The sequence below is a fragment of the Engystomops pustulosus genome, chromosome 9, assembly GCF_040894005.1.
Source record: "Engystomops pustulosus chromosome 9, aEngPut4.maternal, whole genome shotgun sequence".
Classification (NCBI taxonomy): Eukaryota; Metazoa; Chordata; class Amphibia; order Anura; family Leptodactylidae; genus Engystomops; species Engystomops pustulosus.
In genome coordinates, this window is record NC_092419.1 from 105,136,648 (window position 1) to 105,162,972 (window position 26,325).

The 26,325-nt window shown below is 42.4% G+C and overlaps 2 protein-coding genes across 8 annotated transcripts in view; one reads left to right on the plus strand and one right to left on the minus strand.

The window, feature by feature from the left end:
• RNF208 (ring finger protein 208) overlaps positions 1-26,325 on the plus strand; it is a 177,811-nt gene that overhangs the window by 112,468 nt on the left and 39,018 nt on the right. The window lies entirely within an intron of this gene.
• Positions 7,730-26,325, minus strand: part of CYSRT1 (cysteine rich tail 1) — a 93,103-nt gene continuing 74,507 nt past the window's right edge. The window contains exons 1-2 of one of the 3 annotated variants that reach the window (XM_072125253.1): positions 13,764-13,908; positions 7,730-9,667 (exon numbers count right to left, since the gene is read on the minus strand). In XM_072125253.1, the coding sequence (XP_071981354.1) occupies positions 9,188-9,595 (408 nt within the window). In that variant the 5' untranslated portion in view covers positions 9,596-9,667; positions 13,764-13,908 and the 3' untranslated portion in view covers positions 7,730-9,187. Of the gene's footprint in view, positions 9,668-9,792; positions 9,818-13,763; positions 13,909-26,325 lie in introns of those variants that run through there. The other 2 variants (XM_072125254.1, XM_072125252.1) reach the window with 2 other exon arrangements.

A 26,325-nucleotide genomic window follows, 5' to 3' on the forward strand; every position in this document is an offset into this window, starting at 1 on the left:
ATTCCTGTACATAGGGGGCAGTATTATGGTAGTTATATTCTTGTACATAGGGAGCAGTATTATAGTAGTTATATTCCTGTACATAGGGGGGCAGTATTATAGTAGTTATATTCCTGTACATAGTGGGCAGTATTATAGTAGTTATATTCTTGTACATAGGGGGCAGTATTATAGTAGTTATATTCCTGTACATTGGGGGCAGTATTATGGTAGTTATATTCCTGTACATAGGGGGCAGTATTATGGTAGTTATATTCTTGTACATAGGGGGCAGTATTATAGTAGTTATATTCCTGTACATAGGAGGCAGTATTATAGTAGTTATATTCTTGTACATAGGGGGCAGTATTATGGTAGTTATATTCTTGTACATAGGGGGCAGTATTATAGTAGTTATATTCCTGTACATAGGGGGAAGTATTATAGTAGTTATATTCCTGTACATAGGAGGCAGTATTATAGTAGTTATATTCTTGTACATAGGGGGCAGTATTATAGTAGTTATATTCCTGTACATAGGGGGCAGTATTATAGTAGTTATATTCTTGTACATAGGGAGCAGTATTATAGTAGTTATATTCCTGTACATAGGGGGCAGTATTATAGTAGTTATATTCCTGTACATAGGGGGGCAGTATTATAGTAGTTATATTCTTGTACATAGGGGGCAGTATTATAGTAGTTATATTCCTGTACATAGGGGGGCAGTATTATAGTAGTTATATTCCTGTACATAGGGGGGCAGTATTATAGTAGTTATATTCCTGTACATAGGGGGCAGTATTATAGTAGTTATATTCCTGTACATAGGGGGCAGTATTATAGTAGTTATATTCCTGTACATAGGGGCAGTGATATAGTAGTTATATTCCTGTACATAGGGGGGCAGTATTATAGTAGTTATATTCCTGTACATAGGGGACAGTATTATAGTAGTTATATTCCTGTACATAGGGGGCAGTATTATAGTAGTTATATTTCTGTACATAGGGGCAGTATTATAGTAGTTATATCCCTGTACATAGGGAGCAGTATTATAGTAGTTGTATTCCTTTACATAGGGGGCAGTATTATAGTAGTTATATCCCTGTACATAGAGGGCAGTATTATAGTAGTTATATTCTTGTACATAGGGAGCAGTATTATAGTAGTTATATTCCTGTACATAGGGGGCAGTATTATAGTAGTTATATTCCTGTACATAGGGGGGCAGTATTATAGTAGTTATATTCCTGTACATAGGGGGGCAGTATTATAGTAGTTATATTCCTGTACATAGGGGGCAGTAATATAGTAGTTATATTCTTGTATATAGGGGGCAGTATTATAGTAGTTATATTCTTGTACATAGGAGGCAGTATTATAGTAGTTATATTCTTGTACATAGGGGGCAGTATTATAGTAGTTATATTCTTGTACATAGGGGGCAGTATTATAGTAGTTATATTCTTGTACATAGGGGGCAGTATTATAGTAGTTATATTCTTGTACATAGGGGGCAGTATTATAGTAGTTATATTCATGTACACAGGGGGCAGTATTATAGTAGTTATATTCTTGTACATAGGGAGCAGTATTATAGTAGTTATATTCTTGTACATAGGGGGCAGTATTATAGTAGTTATATTCTTGTACATAGGGGGCAGTATTATAGTAGTTATAGTCTTGTACATAGGGGCAGTATTATAGTAGTTATATTCCTGTACATAGGGGACAGTATTATAGTAGTTATATTCCTGTACATAGGGGGCAGTAATATAGTAGTTATATTCTTGTACATAGGGGGCAGTATTATAGTAGTTATATTCCTGTACACAGGGGGCAGTATTATAGTAGTTATATTCTTGTACATAGGGAGCAGTATTATAGTAGTTATATTCCTGTACATAGGGGGCAGTATTATAGTAGTTATATTCCTGTACATAGGGGGGCAGTATTATAGTAGTTATATTCTTGTACATAGGGGGCAGTATTATAGTAGTTATATTCCTGTACATAGGGGGGCAGTATTATAGTAGTTATATTCCTGTACATAGGGGGGCAGTATTATAGTAGTTATATTCCTGTACATAGGGGGCAGTATTATAGTAGTTATATTCCTGTACATAGGGGGCAGTATTATAGTAGTTATATTCCTGTACATAGGGGGCAGTATTATAGTAGTTATATTCCTGTACATAGGGGCAGTGATATAGTAGTTATATTCCTGTACATAGGGGGGCAGTATTATAGTAGTTATATTCCTGTACATAGGGGACAGTATTATAGTAGTTATATTCCTGTACATAGGGGGCAGTATTATAGTAGTTATATTTCTGTACATAGGGGCAGTATTATAGTAGTTATATCCCTGTACATAGGGAGCAGTATTATAGTAGTTGTATTCCTGTACATAGGGGGCAGTATTATAGTAGTTATATCCCTGTACATAGAGGGCAGTATTATAGTAGTTATATTCTTGTATATAGGGGGCAGTATTATAGTAGTTATATTCTTGTACATAGGAGGCAGTATTATAGTAGTTATATTCTTGTACATAGGGGGCAGTATTATAGTAGTTATATTCTTGTACATAGGGGGCAGTATTATAGTAGTTATATTCTTGTACATAGGGGGCAGTATTATAGTAGTTATATTCTTGTACATAGGGGGCAGTATTATAGTAGTTATATTCCTGTACACAGGGGGCAGTATTATAGTAGTTATATTCTTGTACATAGGGAGCAGTATTATAGTAGTTATATTCTTGTACATAGGGGGCAGTATTATAGTAGTTATATTCTTGTACATAGGGGGCAGTATTATAGTAGTTATATCCCTGTACATAGGGGGCAGTATTATAGTAGTTATAGTCTTGTACATAGGGGCAGTATTATAGTAGTTATATTCCTGTACATAGGGGACAGTATTATAGTAGTTATATTCCTGTACATAGGGGGCAGTAATATAGTAGTTATATTCTTGTACATAGGGGGCAGTATTATAGTAGTTATATTCCTGTACATAGGGGGCAGTAATATAGTAGTTATATTCTTGTACATAGGGGGCAGTATTATAGTAGTTATATTCCTGTACACAGGGGGCAGTATTATAGTAGTTATCTTCCTGTACATAGGGGGCAGTATTATAGTAGTTATATTCTTGTACATAGGGGGCAGTATTATAGTAGTTATATTCTTGTACATAGGGGGCAGTATTATAGTGTTATAGGATGCAGTGTTTTATCTGCTACTGTATATGAAGCAGTAATTATTCCTCTCTCCCGGTAGCTCTTGTATTACACATGTGTCCTGGGGCTGAGGTTATACTGAGAATCATTATATTCCAGAAGAAAGGTGCTGAGTGCCGGGTTTCTGATATCACATGTATTTAGGCTCGTAGTTTTGCGTGAGACAGAGTATCCCATCTCCTCCTATTACACTTTGTACCACCATTGTCAACCAACTTTATTTACAACATACTGTAATGCTGAAATTATGGAGAATGTGTGGATGACATAATTGAAGTGGATATTTATTATAGTTGATCTGTTATGTGTCCACTTGGTGTCATTGATGGATGTGACTACTGGGAGTGTAACAGGTGGAGGTGACACGTCCTGCAGGGATTTGCATGAACGTTTTACACAGGTATTTATAACCTCATTTATAGCACATGACGCGTCCTGCTGTGCGGTAATGCAGCTCCTCACCAGAATCATCTGCAAACGCTGTACAATTGTGATTTTGTTTATTTGTGCATTTTATCCACAATGAATTGTGGTGCATACAGAACTGAGGGATATTTAGTGTCCTGATTCCCCATGTTCTCTATCCATAAGATTTTCCGGTCCTGATACTGTGACAGAATAGCCGGACTCTGTGTCCCCTCCGCTTCACCTTTGCGTCTGGCTTCCCATTGCACTTGAATACAGTGATACATCTATAGGAGAGACCTGCTCCGCAGCACAAAGCCGCCCATTCATCTCACAGGAGCCAAACACAGTCTCCCATTGTCACGCTCCTCCAGCACACAACATGCAGCTTCTCCATTGTGACTGCCAGACAATCCAGGATCTGTCACAGTCTCCCGGGACCTGTCATTATATAGCAAATACCTGCACAGTCTGAGCTCCCCCACCCATGACAATACCTGCTTGTTCAGTGGTACAACGTCCCGGGAACATACTATGTGTATAATCAGGGGTTGTGTATGACTGGCCGCACCTGGGGCCGCTCAATGCCATTTCTAGAGTAAGGGAGTAACAATATGGGGGAGCAGGGGGTAGTCTGGGGCACCACAGATAGGACCCTACAGTCTTCCACTGGGATCTGTCAGCAGCTATGACCATACAGGCAGCAGCCAGTGTTATGTATTGTCCCTGGAGAGATGAGTGTTATCAGACTGTGTATAGTGTTAGTAGCAGCAGGACTGTGATCTATCCATTTGCATTCCAGGATTACAGATTTTTTTTTTCTGGTGAGATGTGTAATTATATCTTCGTGGTTAGTAGCAGCAGGACTGTATATTATTCTTTGCATTGAGGGAATGTTTTCACACTGCTCCTGCCTCTCACAGTAGTTGCCCTCTTATTGCTTATCTAGCAGTTACTAGGAAGAGACATGCTGTGGAGCAGTTTAAGGAGTTAATGTACAGAGCACAGCAGTGTGAGGACACACTCCCAAGTGCACTTGGGGAAGCTACCGTCCTGAATATAAATTGATATTTCACAGTCCTGCTGCTCCCCCTTTCTCCAGCCACATCCCCTACACCGGCAGCAGCCTGTATGGCCACTTCTCTAAAGTTGTAGTTTGCAGATGGAACTTTTCTTCTTGGTAGTTTTTTTACACATCTGATATGATCTGGGGGATATTTTATGTCTTGTCCTGTAGTGACTGAGCCTCATGGCCTGAGCTGGAGCTGCTATTGGTGCAGGTTACATAATAATCAGGAATCTAGCAGGGAACCTTGTGACTTCTCTCTGGCTGCGGCCTATTAAGTCTCCAGGTTTTGTTATAATGAATTGTCTGGCGGTAATGACCTCCGGTGCTTATCACTCATGTGTGTCCTGTAATGGGATCTTGTGATGCCGCCCGGGAGGATTTGGCTGGAGCGGAGGCACTCGGAGAGCACTTATAGGTAATAAGTAACCCTGATTGTACCTGGGAGCCCCGGACCCAGCAGCTGCATCCTCCCACATACACAGGGTATACACATGGATACATTTATCACTGGGAACAGTAGTTCTCCACAAGGGGGGGGGATACTTGGTGTATCTTACCTCCTATCATAAGACCGTACTATGCCCTCTGACCTAGGCTGTGTCACCACCGCTACATCCTGGTGTCTTTTATTGTTATTTATCTGGTTTAACTTCCTTAAAGAGACAAGAATCTGCAAATCACTGACTGACGGCACAACCGGTTTCTCAGCTGAGGTCAGAGAGCAAATATACTACCGACCCATGAGCTTTAGAGACTGGAAAGTGGGGGGGACAGGACGGGGACATGCCGACACTTGGGGGGTTGTAGGACGGGACACTGAGGTGGTTTGGGACAGGTGACTCTCCTGGCTCAGTACACTATTGCACACTCTGACAGCTCTGGGTTCCTGCAGTTTATACAGTAATTATGGGCTTTATTGCTCAGGTAATGATTTGCCCTTTTGCCTCGTGTTATTTTCTGCCTGAGTCACCGGGTGACACTTACGTGATGTAAACATCTTGTACATTGCGGAGACATCTCCAGTATCTAGTAAATACAACCTCGGTCTTTGCTCTCTTCAGGATTCTGCAGCCGGAGCCTTGTCTGTAAATGCACTTTTCTGGTGGGATTGTCCATGTCAGGTATTGGGGTCAGGTAAGAGGTGCAGCGTCTTCCCCATGTCCCTGCTGTACTGATGGGATATTTATAAGGATATATTACATGAGGAACAATGTGTACTGTGCCCAGGATACTCAGAGCTGTGTTGACCCATTGGCCGTGTTCCCACATTTTTCAAATACAATAAACTCTTCATCATATTTGACAACCGCGAAAGAAGACAAGAAAATTATTACTTCACTTGATTTTGAAGAGCACAAAACCTGCACAGACGCTCGAGTCTCAGAGATTGTCCCTACTTTTAAGAGCACAAGAAATTCCTAAGGGAATGGAAGAGAACGTCTACAGTCAGGACAATACAAAGTAACAGCAGGACTCCATTTATATTCCAGGGCTAACTTCTCCAAGGGAAATGAAGGAGGGTCCTCACACTGCTGTGCTCTGCTCCACCTCTGCTTAAGTCTCCCAGCTTCCATTCAGAGGAGAGGGGCTATAAGTGCATGCTCAGAGCACAGCAGTGTGAGGACAGTCCTGGAAGATAAATCAATCATTGGAAGTGTAGAGAAACTAGTCATTCTCTGTTAGGTGTAACGACAACTACTCATATCTAAGATCAACATAAACTGCCCAAGATAGAAGTCCTATGACAAGGCTGGGGGAGTACACGAGGGAGCGGCCAATGAGAGTAATAACTAATAGCAGATATACTCTGAGGACTGATACACACAACACAGGGATTACTGTATAATGAATAAGTAACATCCTTCCCTATAGCCGATTATCTCCCCTTCAGGCCGTGTTCACACACTAGAAAGGCAAGCGCGCAGGGGGCCGGACCTTCTCCTGATTGTGGAACAGTAACAAACAAGAACGTGCAAAACCTTTGTTTATGATCAAAAAGTAAAACGCGTGAAGCTCGCACCCAGTCACAAACATTTAGGTGTAAATGAATCTGCGATCAGGACGAGCCCCTCCTGCTGTGTGTGAACACGGCCTAAGCATACAGCAGCTACAGGATTGCAGCAGAACAACATGGCTTCTCTCTGGTAGAAGGCACCACTTCTGTGGCATCTAGTATTGTAACTAACTTCATGTTGTTTCTGGAAGATTTTCTAATCCTGGACAATCCCTTTTATTGCCTCTTAAAGGGGTTTTCTCATTTCAGGAAATTACTGTTATTGTTTGCATTGTGAAAAATTATACATTTTTCCAATATACTTTCTGTACCAATTCCTCACAATTTTCTAGATCTCTGCTTGCTGTCACTCTATATGTTTATTTCCAGTGGACATAAATCTGACCATAATCAGAGCTGTAGATTATAAACGAGCCGCACACATGTGGGACCATGGACACATTTCTGTCCACTGGAAATAAACATATAGAGTGACAGCAAGCGGAGATCTAGAAAATTGTGAGGGATTGATACAGAAAGTATATTGGAAAATTCTGTAACGTTTCATTCTACACATGATACTCATAAAACATATACAGTAATGCGCTGTTTACACGTGTTTGTGAGCGCTATGTTGACAGCCATGTAATTGGGCTAATCTCTTCTCAGCTGTTGTAATGACATGTGTGAATGCACTCTTAAAGGGGATGTTCACTCATGACAGACTGGTAATAAATATACAGCATATGAGTATAGAACGGCCTCCTATGTAAACACCATGATGTCACACGTATCCCCTCCTCGTACATTCTCCCTATATCCGGGCCGTGGCTGAACATTTGCATATAGATTTCCCTACAAGCTCGGGGCCCCATCAGCACGAGGTACATGAGCTACCGGACTCCCCTGTAGTCACCTATAATAATAATCCCATCCAGATCTCACTCACTTCTGGGGGTCATCCTTTATTTTAATACTATAATGACCCAATTAAATAATGGGGGTTCGTAGAGACGACGCACTACGCCATATACCCAAGAAACAACGTCCTGACGCCATTTTATTGGAGACCCTATGAAATAATAAAAAATAGAAACATCTAGAATTCCCATCATTATTTTACCGCATTTAATTACAGTTTTATATAAAAGTTAATGGCATTATATTAACACTTCATAGTCCTGAGAAGCTGTGACGAGCCCTTTCCACTGATCAGAAGCATCAACTACTGAGAACCCGGTGCCTAGAGATACAACACGCTGCGGTATTATAGTGGCCGCTCCTCACTCCTGTATCAGAAACCATGAGTCCAAATACACATAATAACTTCTATATCTACACTAAATTAGGCCTCAAATTAAAATCCAATATTTCCTTTCGGATTAGCGACCTTCCATCTATCGGATGGAGGTTTTAATTCTCTAAAAATATTGTTCCTTCAACTTGCAGATTTTAAGCCAGATATTCATCTTATCTGATCTGCTACCGGAGTGCTGCATGTTTAAAGGGATCGTGCAGGACTAGTAATCAATGGCCTGTCCTAAGACTGTATGAGACCAACCAGCTGTTATTACAGAACGGTGAGTAGAGCTCCACACACTGCAGAGGCAATGCTGCGCTACTACAGCTCATCTTCCAAGGGGTGCAGTAGCGAAGAATGGCCACAACTAAATGTACAGAGCTGTCTATAAAACAGCACAGGCTCCTGGAAACAATCAGCTGATCAATGAGAAGCTCAGCTGTCAGATCCTAGGCCATTGATCATCAGTCTCAGATAACCCCTTTAATAATAATGAAATACTGTGAGCATAAAACTAAAAGCGTTTTGTAACCGCATCACAACAGCTGAGAAGAGGAGATTTGCCCAATTGCATTGCTGTCACCATTGCGTTTACAAAAGTTACATGTTAATGCGATGTTAACATGTGTTAACGCTATGTTGACAACAATGTCATTCGGCAAATCTCCTCTTAGCTGTTGTGGTGCGTTTATAAAAGACATGTGTGAATACACCCTTAAAAAGGGAAGTTCACTTTGCGATGGTTTCCCTAAACACATCCCATGTTTGACAATGTGGGTGGAACAGAATAAAAGTGATCATCCCCTTTAAATACACAATTGATACAAAAGAGGGCAATGTAGAACCTATATAACCAGACATGGGGGAGGAGAACCTGGCAATGGAGTCCATATTTCTAGATATTGAGAGGTGCATTGGCATTAGAAATACTAGATCACCAGATAATGATCCAGAGGAGGACTCCAGAGTTTTTGCACATCCCCACAAGTTAAATTTGGCAACTGGATCTACACCCAAGAGGTAGACCAGCTCCTCGTCATTGCACATCAGGTAGGTTGGACCCAGAGCCCTGGAAGAGGAGGATCATCTTTGGTAGACGAGCTTAAGGGTCCATAGTCACATCCAGAACCGTCCTCCCCAGAGTCTACTCATTGGATTTTGTTTAGTGGCTCGGGAGACCGTGCTCGTGTCTTAGGAGATGACGCAGCAGGACTTCCTACAACAAGGACAGCATTTACAACAAGGATAACAGCAGCAGGGGTTCTCCTCGGCCTTCACATCTTTGTAGTGTCTATCCAGGTCGATGGTGTACATGGCATCGCTGTGGCCTCCGTTCTGAGGCTTGTCGCCAGTGTACGGGTTGTACGGCCGCCTCCACGACTCCTGTGTGCGGATCCGGTTAACATTCGAGTCTGGGTTGTTGTTGCTGAATCCATCCTGTGCAATGTACGAGGGGTAGGTTGGCACCGCTGAGGGGTTGGTGATAACTACCCCATCAAGATCCTCACCTAGAGTGTCCCGGATGAAGCTGCTCTTCAGCTGAGCTCGGGGAATAGTGACGCTGGCGTAGGGATTCTGGATGCTGACCCCTTTATCCATGGTGGACGGGTGCCGGATCCTAAGGTGCGGGGGTTGGTAAAGCAGCGGATGGATCTTCACAGAAGCCGATACCTGTGCAGGTGGAGAACACAGCAATGAATGGAAAGTCTTATCCAAATGTATAGATTACACTTTAATTTCTATTGCAAACTAGAACGGTGACACAGGAGCCATGTTTATACATCAACCAGACTTACCCAATGAAAGATGACGATCCGGGGTGAGAACCAGACGCTTATCTAGTGTCCCGCATTCCTGCCTTGTGACTAATGGCTGAAGGTTTTGCTTTATTCAGATCATTGATCCATAGAAGGAGTGAGAACCACCCAACCCGTGTGACACACTGCCTTATATATAATGGAGAGTGCACTCCTACAATAGAAACCCCTTTCTTATTGATCTCATAACATGGAAAGCGCATTCCAGAGAAAAGGTGCAGCACAAGATAAAACCAATCACAGGATTCTTTAGTAGGAGCAGCATAATGCCAGTAATATCCAATAGTAACTGTGGAAAGGTCAGGTAATGGAGGGGCCACCTGTGTATCCTATACAAGATATTAGACTCTATATAGTACCAGGAGAGATGCGACCATCACTAATCATATACCAACAAAATCCACAACTCCACCCGTCTCAAAGTTCTGCTGGGACCCACATTTACCACATAAAAACTCACCAGGTCACATGCAAGACCATCAACGTACAGCTCAGAAGCTTTCTTGTTCCCATCTATAGCTGCAGAGAACATTCTATTGTTATCTTTATGTAAAATTGGTAGCCAAGTGCACTGGGGGCGGAGCCAAGCATGCTGGTGCACTCTCATATATGCTGCCTGCCACTACATAGCACAATCATTGGGAGTTTTCCCATAAAAGGTGTTCAAGGGTGAGAACAGAGTGCACAATATGGCATGGCCCCTCCCCCAGTGCACCCAGAACGTAATTTGTTTGTTGGGAAACATGAAAGGTGCCATACACAATGCTAGGTTTACATTTGTGAGCTGACCAACCCCCTTAAAGAGAACCCGTCATGCAAAATAACCCCCCTAAACTAAATATATTTTCATAAACTGCCATTAGAGAGCATTGCCTCTATCCCTTCATTGTCCCTCTACATGCCTGTAAACCTAAGCAATGAGGTCCTAAAGATGTATGCAAATGACCTGTGAAATGTCCAATGAAGCATTAGCATATTCGTGCTGTCCACTCTATTCATGAGTGGGAGGCACAGCCACACCCCCAGTACATGACTGACAGCCTGTATAATGGTGTGAGGCTGTATAATGATGTGCTTCCTGGTGGCCACGCCCCCTCCAGCCTGTGTGTGTGTGTATAGGAGAGATACAGCAGCTCCAGGCTGCAGCCATGTTACAGCAGAACATGTCAGATTCATGTGTAGCTGATGTCTGTGTCTCTCACCTGTATATTAGGAGGATGCAGCATGTCAGCAGATGCAGCACACACTAGCCATGCTTTACTATACATTACACACAGACATGAGCAGGGGGAGGAGAGGGGAGGGGGAACAGGGGTGACATCACTGCCTCTGACCATGTGACCAGCCTCATTTACATGATAAAAAATAGATGATTTTACAATGATTAATGTATGAAATAACTAGATAAAGGCTGGGATGGGATCCTTGTGAGCAGCTCCAACAGGTAGAGGTGACAGGACTAGTGACACAGACCTGATGACAGGAGTGCTTTAAACACTGGGCACCCTCTCAGCTATGGGCTATATTCAATGTAGTGAAAGACAAAACACACAGGGTCCCCCCCCCCCTCTTTACCTTCTAAGGAGACCAGAATTTAACCATTTATAGGCTCCCTGAGCTTTCCCAGGAGTCTTCATGCCGGGTTAGACTATGATGTAAAGTATAATCTGCAGCCACTCCTGTGAAACTTCCAAACCTTCTCCCTCCAAGATAACATTAGATATTCTGTATCTCCTTGAGTCACAGAGGTGTGTGCCAGGACGGGTCAGGTCACTGCCGGCTTTACTACAGGATTATCTGGATTTGAGGGTGTAATATCACAGATCAGGAGAACACGCGGTCCCCTGCTTTGTGATGTCTCTCTTATCGGATCCCTGCGCTCTCGGATCTGTCTGTTTACTTACAGGTTGTATCTGAGCCAATGAAGCTGAACACCATGGCGGAGGATCACTGTGCAAACAAAGCAGGTGCGCAGTACACAGCTGTTCCCAGGGATATCCGAGGCTGTGTATCTAAGCAAGTCATGTGCAAGAGTATCTGTATCTAAGCTTGTGTGCCATGCGTTATAGTATCACACATGATTGGTTACATTGCTGTCTGATACTGTACTGATTTACCATACAGAAAACTGTGTATAATGTATGGTGGAACTGACAATCCCAAAATAATCAGTGCAAGGACGACCCCTCATCCAGACCAGAATGGGATTTCCACCTGGAGATTACAATTACATGTACATGACCCTATTGTGGTGACCTGGGAGGAGGGGGCAGTGCCACAGATACATCAAGATATACAAGCCGGGCAGGACCGGGGCGACATGATAAGAATCAGAGAGCGGCTGATAACCAGCTGCCCAAACTGGTCGTCACTGAAGACGTCCGGTTACTCCACATTTGTCCTTATGTGTCCTGGGGGTGATGTGTCCACAGCCATCCCTGACATAGAACACAATGGGGTCATAGCAACTTTTACAGGGATGCACCCAGTGCGCAGGGTCAACATGAGACTGATGGACAGGTGGATGATTATATCTTGTATGAGCTGGATATCAACAATGGAAATAATACCGCCATACAGCGGTAGCCAGTAGGGTAGCTGCCATAGCGGCTGCGTACTCCTATATACTCTGCCATAGCGCAGGGACAGGAATGACACCCGCTGTGTGTGACTACAGTCTTATATCCTCAGCTATGACAGGACACGCTCAGGGTTATGTAATGTATCCAGGTCATCCTGAAACACAACTCGAGGCTGTGACACAGACACCCTGGGGGGCGCGAGGGATTAGGTGTATTACAGGGAGATCATAGATGAAACCCCAAACATCTGCCACTTCTGGAGCTATAGGCAGTAATCACAGCCATCAGGGAGAGATCACACCGGGCAGATATTTAGGAGACGGCTTTAGTAATGGAAAGCTTTAGGGTTTCTGTAGCCCCATTCCAACACATCCACAAGAATTCGGCCACGTTCGTACTTTTTAGGATGCCTCACATTGAGGACGACCCACCGGATGCTCATGATAATTTGATTACCGCAAATGAAGGTTTAACTCATTACACTGTAATTAGATCTGTCACCAGATAAATAATGCACCGCGGCTTGTCTTCCCTTTCCCCTCCACTGGTAAGACCCGGAGACATGCGCTGCACCACCAGCTTCCCCGTGTGACCAGGAGCCACAGCACCCCTGTGCCACAGGACCTGTATTCCCCAACTTCCAACCCCCTCACCCCACCAAGCCACAGGACCAATGCTCCAACCCCTCCAAACCACAGCACCTGTACTCCCCTGCCCCCCCCCCCCCTCTCCTAAGCCATGGCACCTGTACTCCACCCCCACCCCCCAATCCACGACAACTATACCAACCCCCGAGTTCACATAACCAAATTTGTCCAAATTTGCATTCAATCCTTTCATTCTTAACAAACAACAACTTCAATTTACTCCTCCCCTCATTGCACTAACAGCTGGTAACACATCAATCGTCTACATGCACTACTGTACCTCTAATCCTGCGGCTGCATGCGCATGCTGAGAGTTGTAGTTTTGCACCCCTGGTATATACCAGCGCCTACAGTTATTGGGGTCACAATAGACACGGGGGGGGGGGGGGGGGGGGGGCTATGTCTTCCTGCACCCACTAAACAGAGTCCACAGCATGGGAAGGAGTCAGATAGAGACATCAACCATTATAACCCGGCCTGGAAAGATTAATAACCCTCCACCCTACAATCCCACAGATCACAGAGATAACGCAAGTGCAAAGGTCACACAGCAGTACTGCCCATGTAGTGACCTCCTGCACACCAGGTCATTACTCCTTGTCAATTTTGTCGCTTTCCATAAAGTTTGGCCAGTTAAATCCAAAAACGTTAGTAAAGATTTCACCTCCGTAAATTAATTAGTTAACCCTCAAGCTGCCCATAGGGGTCAATGCTGTCTCACCTGTGCTCATTCCAGGGGTAGTGGGGGGTCTCTCTCCTCCAGAGACGACAACCATAGAGCGCAGCGACCCCGGGGAGAAGCCGATCACTAATGAAACTCTTCCACCTGCTGCTGACTTTTCTCTAGGAGGGGGAGGGGAGGAGGTGAGTTTCTGCAGCAGGAGGGTGTGACACAGGTTTCACATAGCTCTGTACAAGGAGCCATAGAGCTTATTGACTATTCTGATTAACCCACTGGCTGCAGGGTGGGGAGAGGTGCAGACTAGCGCCCAGTTATAATATCACTAACCCGAATATAGATACAAACCTCTGCTCGTTACTGTTTATAGGTGGTTTTATCTGATGGATAAAAAGGAAAATTGACCAAATAAAGGCAAGTGATGTATAATCACCACTACCATCCATACATAGTGAGTGTAGTAGTACAGCAGAGTCTGCCCCGAGCTGGTAAGTACTGTACAGGTGATATCATTCATCTCAGCACATAACCCAATTTCAGGGGCTGGTTCCACAGTCGACATTACCTCAGTTCTGTCAGTAATAGGCCGGCGGCACACGTGGCGTTTTGAACTTGCTTTTGGGACGTTTTTAAGCAGTCCGTTAAAAAAACGCATCAGTTTCTGAACGGTTTTAATTAAGATAATTGGTAAAACCGGTCAAGAACGGATGCGTTTTTTAATGGACTGCTTAAAAATGGCCCAAAAACGGGTTCAAAACGCCACGTGTGCCGCCGGCCATAGTGTATCCATCCATCCTCTTGTTGTGTCCGCGTCCTGTGACTGCAGATATTTTCTTACAGGTCGCTGTATTGTACAAGGAAGGAATCTTAATCCTCTACACACCCCACCGAGAGCCGCTCCGCGCTGTGTATTGTTGTTATGTCTTATTGTTACTTTTGTGACATTATTGTGTTCTCCAGAGATCACTGTATCCAACACACAGCTGTGTGTACAATGTATATACTACAGGCCACATATCTACCTCATCATTTCCACATACCCCTCATCTATCCCTTAGTACTTTTATATTCTGGAAGACGCCTTTCACATGCACAAGACGATGCAAACCACGTGGTGTTCATTACTGCATGTGTTTCAGTTAAAAAGTATATGGTGATCGGGACAAGCCCCTTCCCATTCTGATTGAATTGTGTTTCAAAACACAATTCAACTGAAAGTGTGAATGCAGTCTTAGGCCGGCGGCACATGTGGCGTTTTGAACCCGTTTTTGGGCCGTCCGTTAAAGAACGCATCAGTTTTTGACTGGTTTTACCAATTATCTTAATTAAAAACGGTAAAAAACGGATGTGTTTAATGGACTGCTTAAAAACGGCCCAAAAACAGTGCCGCTGGCCTAACTGCGTAGTCTAGTTAGTGTCTGCCGGAGTATTCAAGCAGGAATCTGTTCCAACTTTGAGTAGGTGGAAAAGGCAATGAGCAGTTCAGTGTTCAGAGCACAGCAGTGTGAGGATACACCCCCTCCCCAGTGCACTTTAACCCCTTAAGGACGGAGGGTTTTCCGGCTCATTTCTCGCTCTCCAACTTCAAAAATCCATAACTTTTTCATTTTTACGTGTACAGACCTGTGTGAGGGCTTATTTTGTGCGTAACAAATTTTACTTTCCCGTAATGTTATTTATTTTAACATGCTGTGTACTGCGAAGCTGAAAAAAAATTCCAAATGTGGAAAAATTGAAAAAAAACCGCACGTGCGTCACGTTCTTGTGGGCTCAGTTTTTACGACTTTCACTCTTCGCTCCAAATAACACGCCTACTTTATTCTTTGGTTCGGTGCGATCGCGGTGATACCAAATTTATATCGGTTTTATTGTGTTTTAATACATTTTCAAAAATTAAACGAATGTGCACAAAAAAAAAAAAAAATCTTCTGACGCTAATAACTTTTTCATACTTTGGCGCACGGAAATGTGTGAGGGGTCATTTTTTGCGAAATGAGGCGACGTTTTCATTGCTACCATTTTGAGGTCTGTGCGACATTTTGATCATTTTTTATTTCATTTTTTATGTTATGTAAAAAGGTGTAAAAGTCGCATTTCGGACATTTGGGCGCCATTTCCCGCCTCGGAGGTCACCGCCGGCCGTAACCGTTTTTATATTTTGATAGATCGGGCATTTTGGGACGCGGCGATACCTAATATGTCTGTGATTTTTACTGTTTGTTATGTTTTATATCCGTTCTAGGGAAAGGGGGGTGATTTGAACTTTTAATATTTTATTAATTTTTTTTATTTTTTAAACTTTTTTTTTTCTTTTTTTTTTCACTATTTTTTAGACCATCTAGGGTACAATAACCCTAGATCAGTGATGGCTAACCTATGGCACTGGTGCCAGAGGTGGCACTCGGAGCCCTTTCTGTGGGCACTCAGGCCATCACCAGAGATGACTCCAGGTATCTTCCTGCAGTCCCAGACAGCCCAGGACTTGCTGTGGAGAGGTATTTTAAAGTGACAGCTCTAACTGGGACTATTTTCTGCTTTATTGGTGTCCTCAGGGGGCTGATATCAATGAAAACTGTGACAGAGAAGGGAGTATAAATCACAAATTAAATTTCTGTGTTGGCACTTTGCGATAAATAAGCGGGTCTTGGTTGTAGTTTGGGCACTCGGTCTCTAAAAGGTTCGCCATCACTGCCCTAGATGATCAGATCGCTCCTACCATATACTGCAATACTACAGTATTGCAATATATGGCGTTTTTGCAGGTCTTACATTACAATGAGCCACTGGCTCATTGTAACGAACCTGCATAAACCATGTAGCCTCGTGTCAAGAGAAGACCCGAGGCTACCATGGTAACCGATCGCCGCCCCCCGATGACGTTCGGGGGCGTGGCGATCGAAAAAAAGATGGCGGCGCCCGCGCGCCGCCGTCTTTTAAACGCCGCCCGCGACTTTGCGGGCGGCGTTTAGAGGGTTAATAGCCGCGATCGGTGCAAGCACCGACCGCGGTTATTAGCGGTGGGGGTTTTGTGCAAAATGCAAAAACCCCCACCTCTGTATGAAGAGGACTCAGCCCGTGAGCCCTCTTCATACTTCCCTTATACCTCTGCGCCGTAGAGCTACGGCGCAGAGCGTTAAGGGGTTAAGAAGCTACAATCCTGGAATATAAATAAGCAAGTCACAGTCCTGCTGCTACTAAAACCATACAAACCGTCTTGCAGAGGAACACCCTGCAGTGAGTCTATGTGACCCAATTACACACAGTACAAGGTGTGGGACCCCAGGGGACAACCTCCACACATGATATATCATTGCCTTCTCAGATGATCATCCTGGGATTGTTGAATCCTTTGTGATTAGGACCCTGTGGCCCTCCTGTCACCCAGCATTCCTTGCCTGTGACAGTAAGGACGTCACTCCTGTGGCTACAGAGGAGCTGCACCTGCAGGAATGTGCTCCGACAACTACAATCAATCATTCCAAAAATTCATGAGACCCTGAAATATCAAAAGACCAGAGGCTGATACACTACCAGCATGTGGTGACACCGGCCCACACCCAACTCCACCCCATCACACGTTCGTTTTATGTGGTGGTGACGTCCCCTGTGTACACAGATGTATGGGGGGGGGGGGGGGTCCTGCAATTTTTTAGATTCATGGGAGAACATTCATCAGGGCTTGTACACCAGTTGCCGGATTATTTCCCCTCTGGAGGGGTGTGAAGGGGAGTCCTGCCTTTTACACGTGCGGTTGTTGATATGATAACATTGTACATACATTTTGTAAATAACAATAACAGCGATGTAATCAGGCAAATTAAGAAAAGGTAAAATTGAGAAAATACCAGAGAGACTGATTAGTGATGATGTGGCATTTTAAAAAGTAATTCAAACACTAATGGAGGGCTTAGGCCAATCACACGAGGGTGGTGGCACACGTTGTTTTTGGGCTGTTTTTAGTTGTGCGTTTTCAGATTGAAAAAAAAAACACATGCGTTTTTGACCAGTTTGAATTAAGATAATTGGCCAAACCTGTCAAAAATGCATGCTTTTTTTTTACGATCTGAAAACGCACATCTAAAAACAGCCTAAAAACGCCACGTGTGCAACCACTGTGTTCCCATCTAAAATGCATGTGATTGGTAACAACCCCTTGTATCTAATTCACTACAAAATGTACAAGAGCTGCATCCACTCATAATGAATCACTAGAAAACTCATCTGGGATCACCCGTATACATGACATGTCACACACTGTAACACAAGTCACTGCCTAATAATATTCTGCTTTAAATGAGCACAAGATCCTATGAATGTCACAGCAATGATACATAGTGTCCTCCATGTTACTGAACATTTCATATACTATATTACTGTCCTCTGTACAAAGATATATTCATTGTATTCCAGTACATCAGTGTGTGGGGTTGGTATTTAAATAGGGGGCGGCATTCTAGGAGTTATATTCTTGTACATAGGGGGCAGTATTATAGTAGTTATATTCTTGTACGTAGGGAGCAGTATTATAGTAGTTATATTCTTGTACATAGGGAGCAGTATTATAGTAGTTATATTCTTGTACATAGGGAGCAGTATTATAGTAGTTATATTCTTGTACATAGGGAGCAGTATTATAGTAGTTATATTCTTGTACATAGGGGGCAGTATTATAGTAGTTATATTCTTGTACATAGGGGGCAGTATTATAGTAGTTATATTCTTGTACATAGGGGCAGTATTATAGTAGTTATATTCTTGTACATAGGGGGCAGTATTATAGTAGTTATATTCTTGTACATAGGGAGCGGTATTATAGTAGTTATATTCCTGTACATAGGGGGCAGTATTATAGTAGTTATATTCCTGTACATAGGGGGGAGTATTATAGCAGTTATATTCTTGTACATAGGGGGCAGTATTATAGTAGTTATATTCCTGTACATAGGGGGCAGTATTATAGTAGTTATATTCTTGTACATAGGGGGTAGTATTATAGTAGTTATATTCTTGTACATAGGGGGCAGTATTATAGTAGTTATATTCCTGTACATAGGGGGGAGTATTATAGCAGTTATATTCTTGTACATAGGGGGCAGTATTATAGTAGTTATATTCCTGTACATAGGGGGCAGTATTATAGTAGTTATATTCTTGTACATAGGGGGCAGTATTATAGTAGTTATATTCTTGTACATAGGGGGCAGTATTATAGTAGTTATATTCCTGTACATAGGGGGCAGTATTATAGTAGTTATATTCTTGTACATAGGGGGCAGTATTATAGTAGTTATATTCTTGTACATAGGGGGCAGTATTATAGTAGTTATATTCTTGTACATAGGGGGCAGTATTATAGTAGTTATATTCTTGTACATAGGGGGCAGTATTATAGTAGTTATATTCTTGTACATAGGGGGCAGTATTATAGTAGTTATATTCCTGTACATAGGAGGCAGTATTATAGTAGTTATATTCTTGTACATAGGGGCAGTATTATAGTAGTTATATTCCTGTACATAGGGGGCAGTATTATAGTAGTTATATTCCTGTACATAGGGGACAGTATTATAGTAGTTATATTCCTGTACATAGGGGGCAGTATTATAGTAGTTATATTCTTGTACATAGGGGGCAGTATTATAGTAGTTATATTCTTGTACATAGGGGGCAGTATTATAGTAGTTATATTCCTGTACATAGGGGCAGTATTATAGTAGTTATATTCCTGTACATAGGGGGCAGTATTATAGTAGTTATATTCTTGTACATAGGGGGCAGTATTATAGTAGTTATATTCTTGTACATAGGGGGCAGTATTATAGTAGTTATATTCTTGTACATAGGGGGCAGTATTATAGTAGTTATATTCTTGTACATAGGGGGCGGTATTATACAGTAATTTTCAGCATATTTAGCTGTACATAAATATAAAGTCACAATGAACAAAGAATTCACTACTGAACAGCCATTAGAGGAAATTTCAGAATCCAACCTGATAAACCAGGGACACTTCCTAATAGATCCAGGCACTGTGACTGTGGTATCTTCTTATACTTAATATGTGAACTTCACAGGCTGTTGCATTGCATCCCCCCTAATGTAATATCACAAAGCGGAAAGGGAAGTTATCCTGCACATTGTAACAACCTGGGAAGCTAAAGCACAAAGGGGCTAATGTTACAAACCTTCTGGCTCATTAACATTAACGTAAAAGTTGATTTTAGAAGGAAGGGGGCCATGGATTACTCATAGACCCTGTGGCTGTGGTATCTTCTTATATGTGTTATGTCCCTAGTTTATCATGATGGGAGCTCTCCTCAGGTGGGGGTTAAATATCCTTTCTAGAATTCCCTCTAGTATGTGAAATCTCGTCTATCTATAATTAATTATATTTTCACATGAGAGTAGTGAAGTTTAGGGCCTGCCTGGGAAGGTCACTTCAGACGCCTTTTTTTTAATCCAGATTAACATCTCCTACAAATCATCTGGACAGGTATTTGGGCCTGAGGAGCCGTCTAATCTTTGCCATTTCACATTATGTAACATTATGAATATAAATCAGAATCCTGTACAGCTCTTGCGCCTAGTAGAGGGGAAGCGGCTGTGGAGAAATAAAGTGATGATAGCGGGGAGCTCTTCAGGATGAAACCTGTCCAGACCCTCTGCAAGAGCTGCATTATACTTTTACTTCTCACAGTCCTCCTGCTTCTAACCACATACACAAAGGTATCACTACACACATCCCCAGGGCCAATGTCCAACACCGGTTGCAGCTTCAATACTGCTGAAAGATTTCCACATAGATTATCCCATCCTGCGTCATGTGCCAAGAATTGTATTACCTTAATTAAACAATTTTATCTTCATTATCTGTTGTCAATTTGATACTAGATACAATAAATCTTATTTTCATAATAGAGAATGTTGTCTACATACACAGAGTCATATTAGAGAACACAAGTAGTTACCACAACTATGCAACATGTCAGAGGCCGTATACAGAATGTGAGGACGTGAACTGCCATAAACCCACCACCTGAGCAACACTCAGCTTTACTTACATCTAATGGATGCAAATATAATTCACTATAGGCTGAAACATATACTGCCCCCTATGTACAGGAATATAACTACTATAATACTGCCCCTATGTACAAGAATATAACTACTATAATACTGCCCCCTATGTACAGGAATATAACTACTATAATACTGCCCCTATGTACAAGAATATAACTACTATAATACTGCCCCTATGTACAAGAATATAACTACTATAATACTGCCCCTATGTACAGGGATATAACTACTATAATACTGCCCCTATGTACAGGAATATAACTACTATAATACTGCCCCCTATGTACAAGAATATAACTACTATAATACTGCCCCCTATGTACAGGAATATAACTACTATAATACTGCTCCCTATGTACAAGAATATAACTACTATAATACTGCCCCTATGTACAGGAATATAACTACTATAATACTGCCCCTATGTACAGGAATATAACTACTATAATACTGCCCCCTATGTACAGGAATATAACTACTATAATACTGCCCCCTATGTACAGGAATATAACTACTATAATACTGCTCCCTATGTACAGGGATATAACTGCTATAATACTGCCCCTATGTACAGGAATATAACTACTATAATACTGCCCCCTATGTACAGGAATATAACTACTATAATACTGCCCCCTATGTACAGGAATATAACTACTATAATACTGCCCCCTATGTACAAGAATATAACTACTATAATACTGCCTCCTATGTACAAGAATATAACTACTATAATACTGCCCCTATGTACAAGAATATAACTACTATAATACTGCCCCCTATGTACAAGAATATAACTACTATAATACTGCCTCCTATGTACAAGAATATAACTACTATAATACTGCCCCCTATGTACAGGAATATAACTACTATAATACTGCCCCCTATGTACAAGAATATAACTACTATAATACTGCCCCTATGTACAAGAATATAACTACTATAATACTGCCCCCTATGTACAAGAATATAACTACTATAATACTGCTCCCTATGTACAAGAATATAACTACTATAATACTGCCCCCTATGTACAAGAATATAACTACTATAATACTGTCCCTATGTACAAGAATATAACTACTATAACACTGCCCCCTATGTACAAGAATATAACTACTATAATACTGCTACCTATGTACAGGAATATAACTACTATAATACTGCCCCCTATGTACAAGAATATAACTACTATAATACTGCCCCCTATGTACAAGAATATAACTACTATAATACTGCTACCTATGTACAGGAATATAACTACTATAATACTGCCCCCTATGTACAGGAATATAACTATAATACTGCCCCCTATGTACAGGAATATAACTACTATAATACTGCCCCCTATGTACAAGAATATAACTACTATAATACTGCCCCTATGTACAAGAATATAACTACTATAATACTGCTACCTATGTACAGGAATATAACTACTATAATACTGCCCCCTATGTACAGGAATATAACTACTATAATACTGCCCCCTATGTACAGGAATATAACTACTATAATACTGCCCCTATGTACAAGAATATAACTACTATAATACTGCCCCTATGTACAAGAATATAACTACTATAATACTGCTACCTATGTACAGGAATATAACTACTATAATACTGCCCTCTATGTACAGGAATATAACTACTATAATACTGCCCCCTATGTACAGGAATATAACTACTATGTACAAGAATATAACTACTATAATACTGCCCCTATGTACAAGAATATAACTACTATAATACTGCTACCTATGTACAGGAATATAACTACTATAATACTGCCCCCTATGTACAAGAATATAACTACTATAATACTGCCCCCTATGTACAGGAATATAACTACTATAATACTGCCCCCTATGTACAAGAATATAACTACTATAATACTGCCCCCTATGTACAAGACTATAACTACTATAATACTGCCCCCTATGTACAAGAATATAACTACTATAATACTGCCCCCTATGTACAGGAATATAACTACTATAATACTGCCCCTATGTACAAGAATATAACTACTATAATACTGCCCCCTATGTACAGGAATATAACTACTATAATACTGCCCCCTATGTACAGGAATATAACTACTATAATACTGCCCCCTATGTACAAGAATATAACTACTATAATACTGCCCCCTATGTACAAGAATATAACTACTATAATACTGCCCCCTATTTACTTAAATATAATTACAATGATAATAATGGTGCTGTGCTTCTGGGTCTGTTACCTCTGTGGGGTCCGGAGATGATCCTCTCCCTATATTCCGGTATTTCAGGATGTCCCCATGTATTGAGGAGGGGAGGATGGGTGTTGTGGTGTCTGGTATGTGAGGTATGTGGTCAGAGCAGATTATCAGGTCATTATATTAGTATCTCTGTGATGCATCTGTATTGTATGGGGCTCCATTGTTTTTTATGTACATTGGATATGGAAAATGATTCAGGCTCTACTTTTGCAAGTCACGCGCGTGACAAACGCACCATACAAGTCTATGGGGACGCATCAAAAACGCATTGCGCTCTGAGACACTTACCAGTGCAATGCGTTTTTCACGCATCAATTGCCATAGAAAAGATAGAGCTCAGTCCTGAGTCCATTTCACGCGCATTTTCTGCGCGTGAAAAACGCATTGAAATTGCATCAAAAATGCGCATGAAAAACTGAGACACTGAACAAACTCTGACTGAAAACTGATTGCACACTGATGCAAAATGCGCGTTTTTCACTGACCTAACCCTGATCGCTCCCTGATCAAACTCTAACGTGATCTGCAACGCAAGTGTGGAAGGGGCCTAATTATTCAGAGCCTTTGCTGCGACACTCAGGGTTCAGTCATATGTTGTCGTTAAAACTGCATCGCAATTCGTTTTGAGGCGGTTAAAGGTGCAGTTTCTTATTTTACGACATTCAGTCAACAGGTGGATGACATTTTTGAGCAGGTTTCCCCTTCAAAATCAAATTCACCCTTTCAGGTTATGTCTTTCACCTGTTAAATTAACAAAATTTAACCTTAAACCACCCAAAAACTAATTGTGATGTTGCACCCTCATATGTAAGGCCCCTTTCACACTGGCGTTTTTCACGCGCGAGTCCTGCGCGTGCTTTTGACGCGAAGAACTTGCATTGCACTCTGTCCCATTGTTTCCAATGGGCCTTTCCTCATTTGCGTTGTTTTTCACGCGCGTGCTTGCGTTTGTTTTGACGCGCGTAAAAATCGCAGCTTACTCATTGGAGTCCAGCTGTGTTTCATTAAACTGATTAGATTTGATTAGGAGACCTGCCCATACAGGACCACACAGTGCATGCCAGGGCACATGAGAATCATGAGGTCTAAGGAACTGCCCAAGTATCTCAGAGACAGAATTGTGGCAATGCACAGATCTGGCCGAGGTTACAAAAGAATTTCTGCAGCACTCAAGGTTCCCTAGAGCACAGTGGCCTCCATAATACTTACATAGAAAAAGTTTGAGAAGACCACAACTCTTCCTTGACCTGGCTGTCCAGCCACACTGTGCAATCATGGGAGAGGAGCCTTGGTGAGAGTCAAAGAAGAACCCCATGATCCCTGTGTCTGAGCCCCAGAGATGCAGGAGGGAGATGGGGGTCACCTGGAAGCTTCTCCTCAGTGTAAGATATATGAAAGCTGCATACAGTGTGCGAAACACATGGAGGATCCGGACTACGAGGAATAAGATTCTCTGCTCTGATGAGATGAAGGTTGATAATTCTAAGCGGTGGAGAAAACCCGGCGCCGCTCATCACCTGCCAAATACAATCCCAGCAGTGACACATGGGGGGCAGCATCAGTCTATGGGGGGGGCAGGACCACTGAGGGGAATGGAAGGAAAGATGCGGCCAAGTACAGAGATATCCTGGATGAGAACCTCCTCCAGAGCTCTGGACCTCAGACTGGGCCGAACCTTCCAGCAAGACAATGACCCTAAGCACACAGCTAATACCACATTAGAGGCTTCAGAACATCTCTGTGACCATTCCTGACCGGCCCAGCCCAGAGCCCGGACCTAAACCCAATGCAGCATCTCTGGAGAGACTGGAAAATGGCCTCCACCAACCTCCACCATCTAACCTGAGGGAACTGGAGAGGATCTGCAAGGAAGAGGCAGAGGATCCCCAAATCCAGGGGTGAGGAACTTGTAGCATCTTCCCAAGAAGACTCCTGGCTGCACCATCTCCAAAGCTTCTACTCATCACTGAGCAAAGGGGCCGAATACCCGTCACCAGGTGTTTCACAAAATGCCAAAAATATCTACATTTCTGTTTTTTTACTTCCAAGATGGGAGCAGAGTGCACATTAAAGAGCCCAAAAAATGTTAACTTTTTTTTATCTTACCAATTGGCTGCAATGAAACAGAGTAAAAAAATTGATTGTGCAAGACGGTGGGGCAGATTTACTTACCCGGTCCATTCGCGATCCAGCGGCTAGTTCTCCGACGCTGATTCGGGTTCTGCCGGGATTCACTAAGGTCCGTGCGCCCCGATATTCACCAGGTGTCGCTGCTGCACCGAGGTCGGCCGGAGTTCACTTGCTTTTTCCTGGTGTATGCGAGTGCTTGATCATGCGACACAAATGGCTTTTTAAATTCCGCGGTTTTCCGAATCCTTCGGGTTGTCCGGCGGCCATGGCCCCGATTTCTGTCGCGTGAAAGTCGGCGTGCGCCCGTGATCTACAGCGCAAAACGGAAATATTCGGGAAAAACCTGACGGATTCGCGGCTGCGGACCCTTAGTAAATGTGCCCCAATATATACTGGAAAACATTTCCCCAATAGAGAAGAAGAGTTTATCACATGAGTAACTACTACTGTGCCCCTGGAGAACAGACCTGTGTCACAGTGTGAACATTACTGCCTCATAATAATAGCGCAACTGGCGCCACCTTGTGTTCATAACCAGGAGAGCACCAACAAGATGCCAGGCAAGAATTCAACAATACCCTACACAGGCCGATATCATGGGAAGGCGGATGGTTGTCCCTCCAGTATAAAGCTGCATTCACATACATGTATGGGGGACATATATACGGTACGGATCATGTATAAGACATTACATAGCTCTCCTTCTTACCATGGTATTGCTAACAAACAGAGAGCAGTCATGTTATGTAGCATGGAGCTGCAGTCACTACTCTAGACAGTACAGACCTCGTATATACAGCAAGGGAGAGAGAAAAATAACTCTGCACTACGATTTCTAATGGTACAAGTATTACACTTAATGGAAATCTCCCTTCAAAACCCGTCCTGATAAACCAGGGGCATTACTCATAGATCCAGGCACCGGGACTGTGGCATCTTCTTGTATTTGTTATCCATGGCCTCCTATTTTTCTAAAGTCAACTTTTATAATTATGTTAATAAGCCAGAAGAGCTCTTAGGTTTGTTACATTAGCCGATTAGTGGTTTATCTTCACAGGTGGTTACAATGTGCAGGATCACTTCCCCTTACATCAGACAGAGGGAGGGGAGGGAATGCAACAGC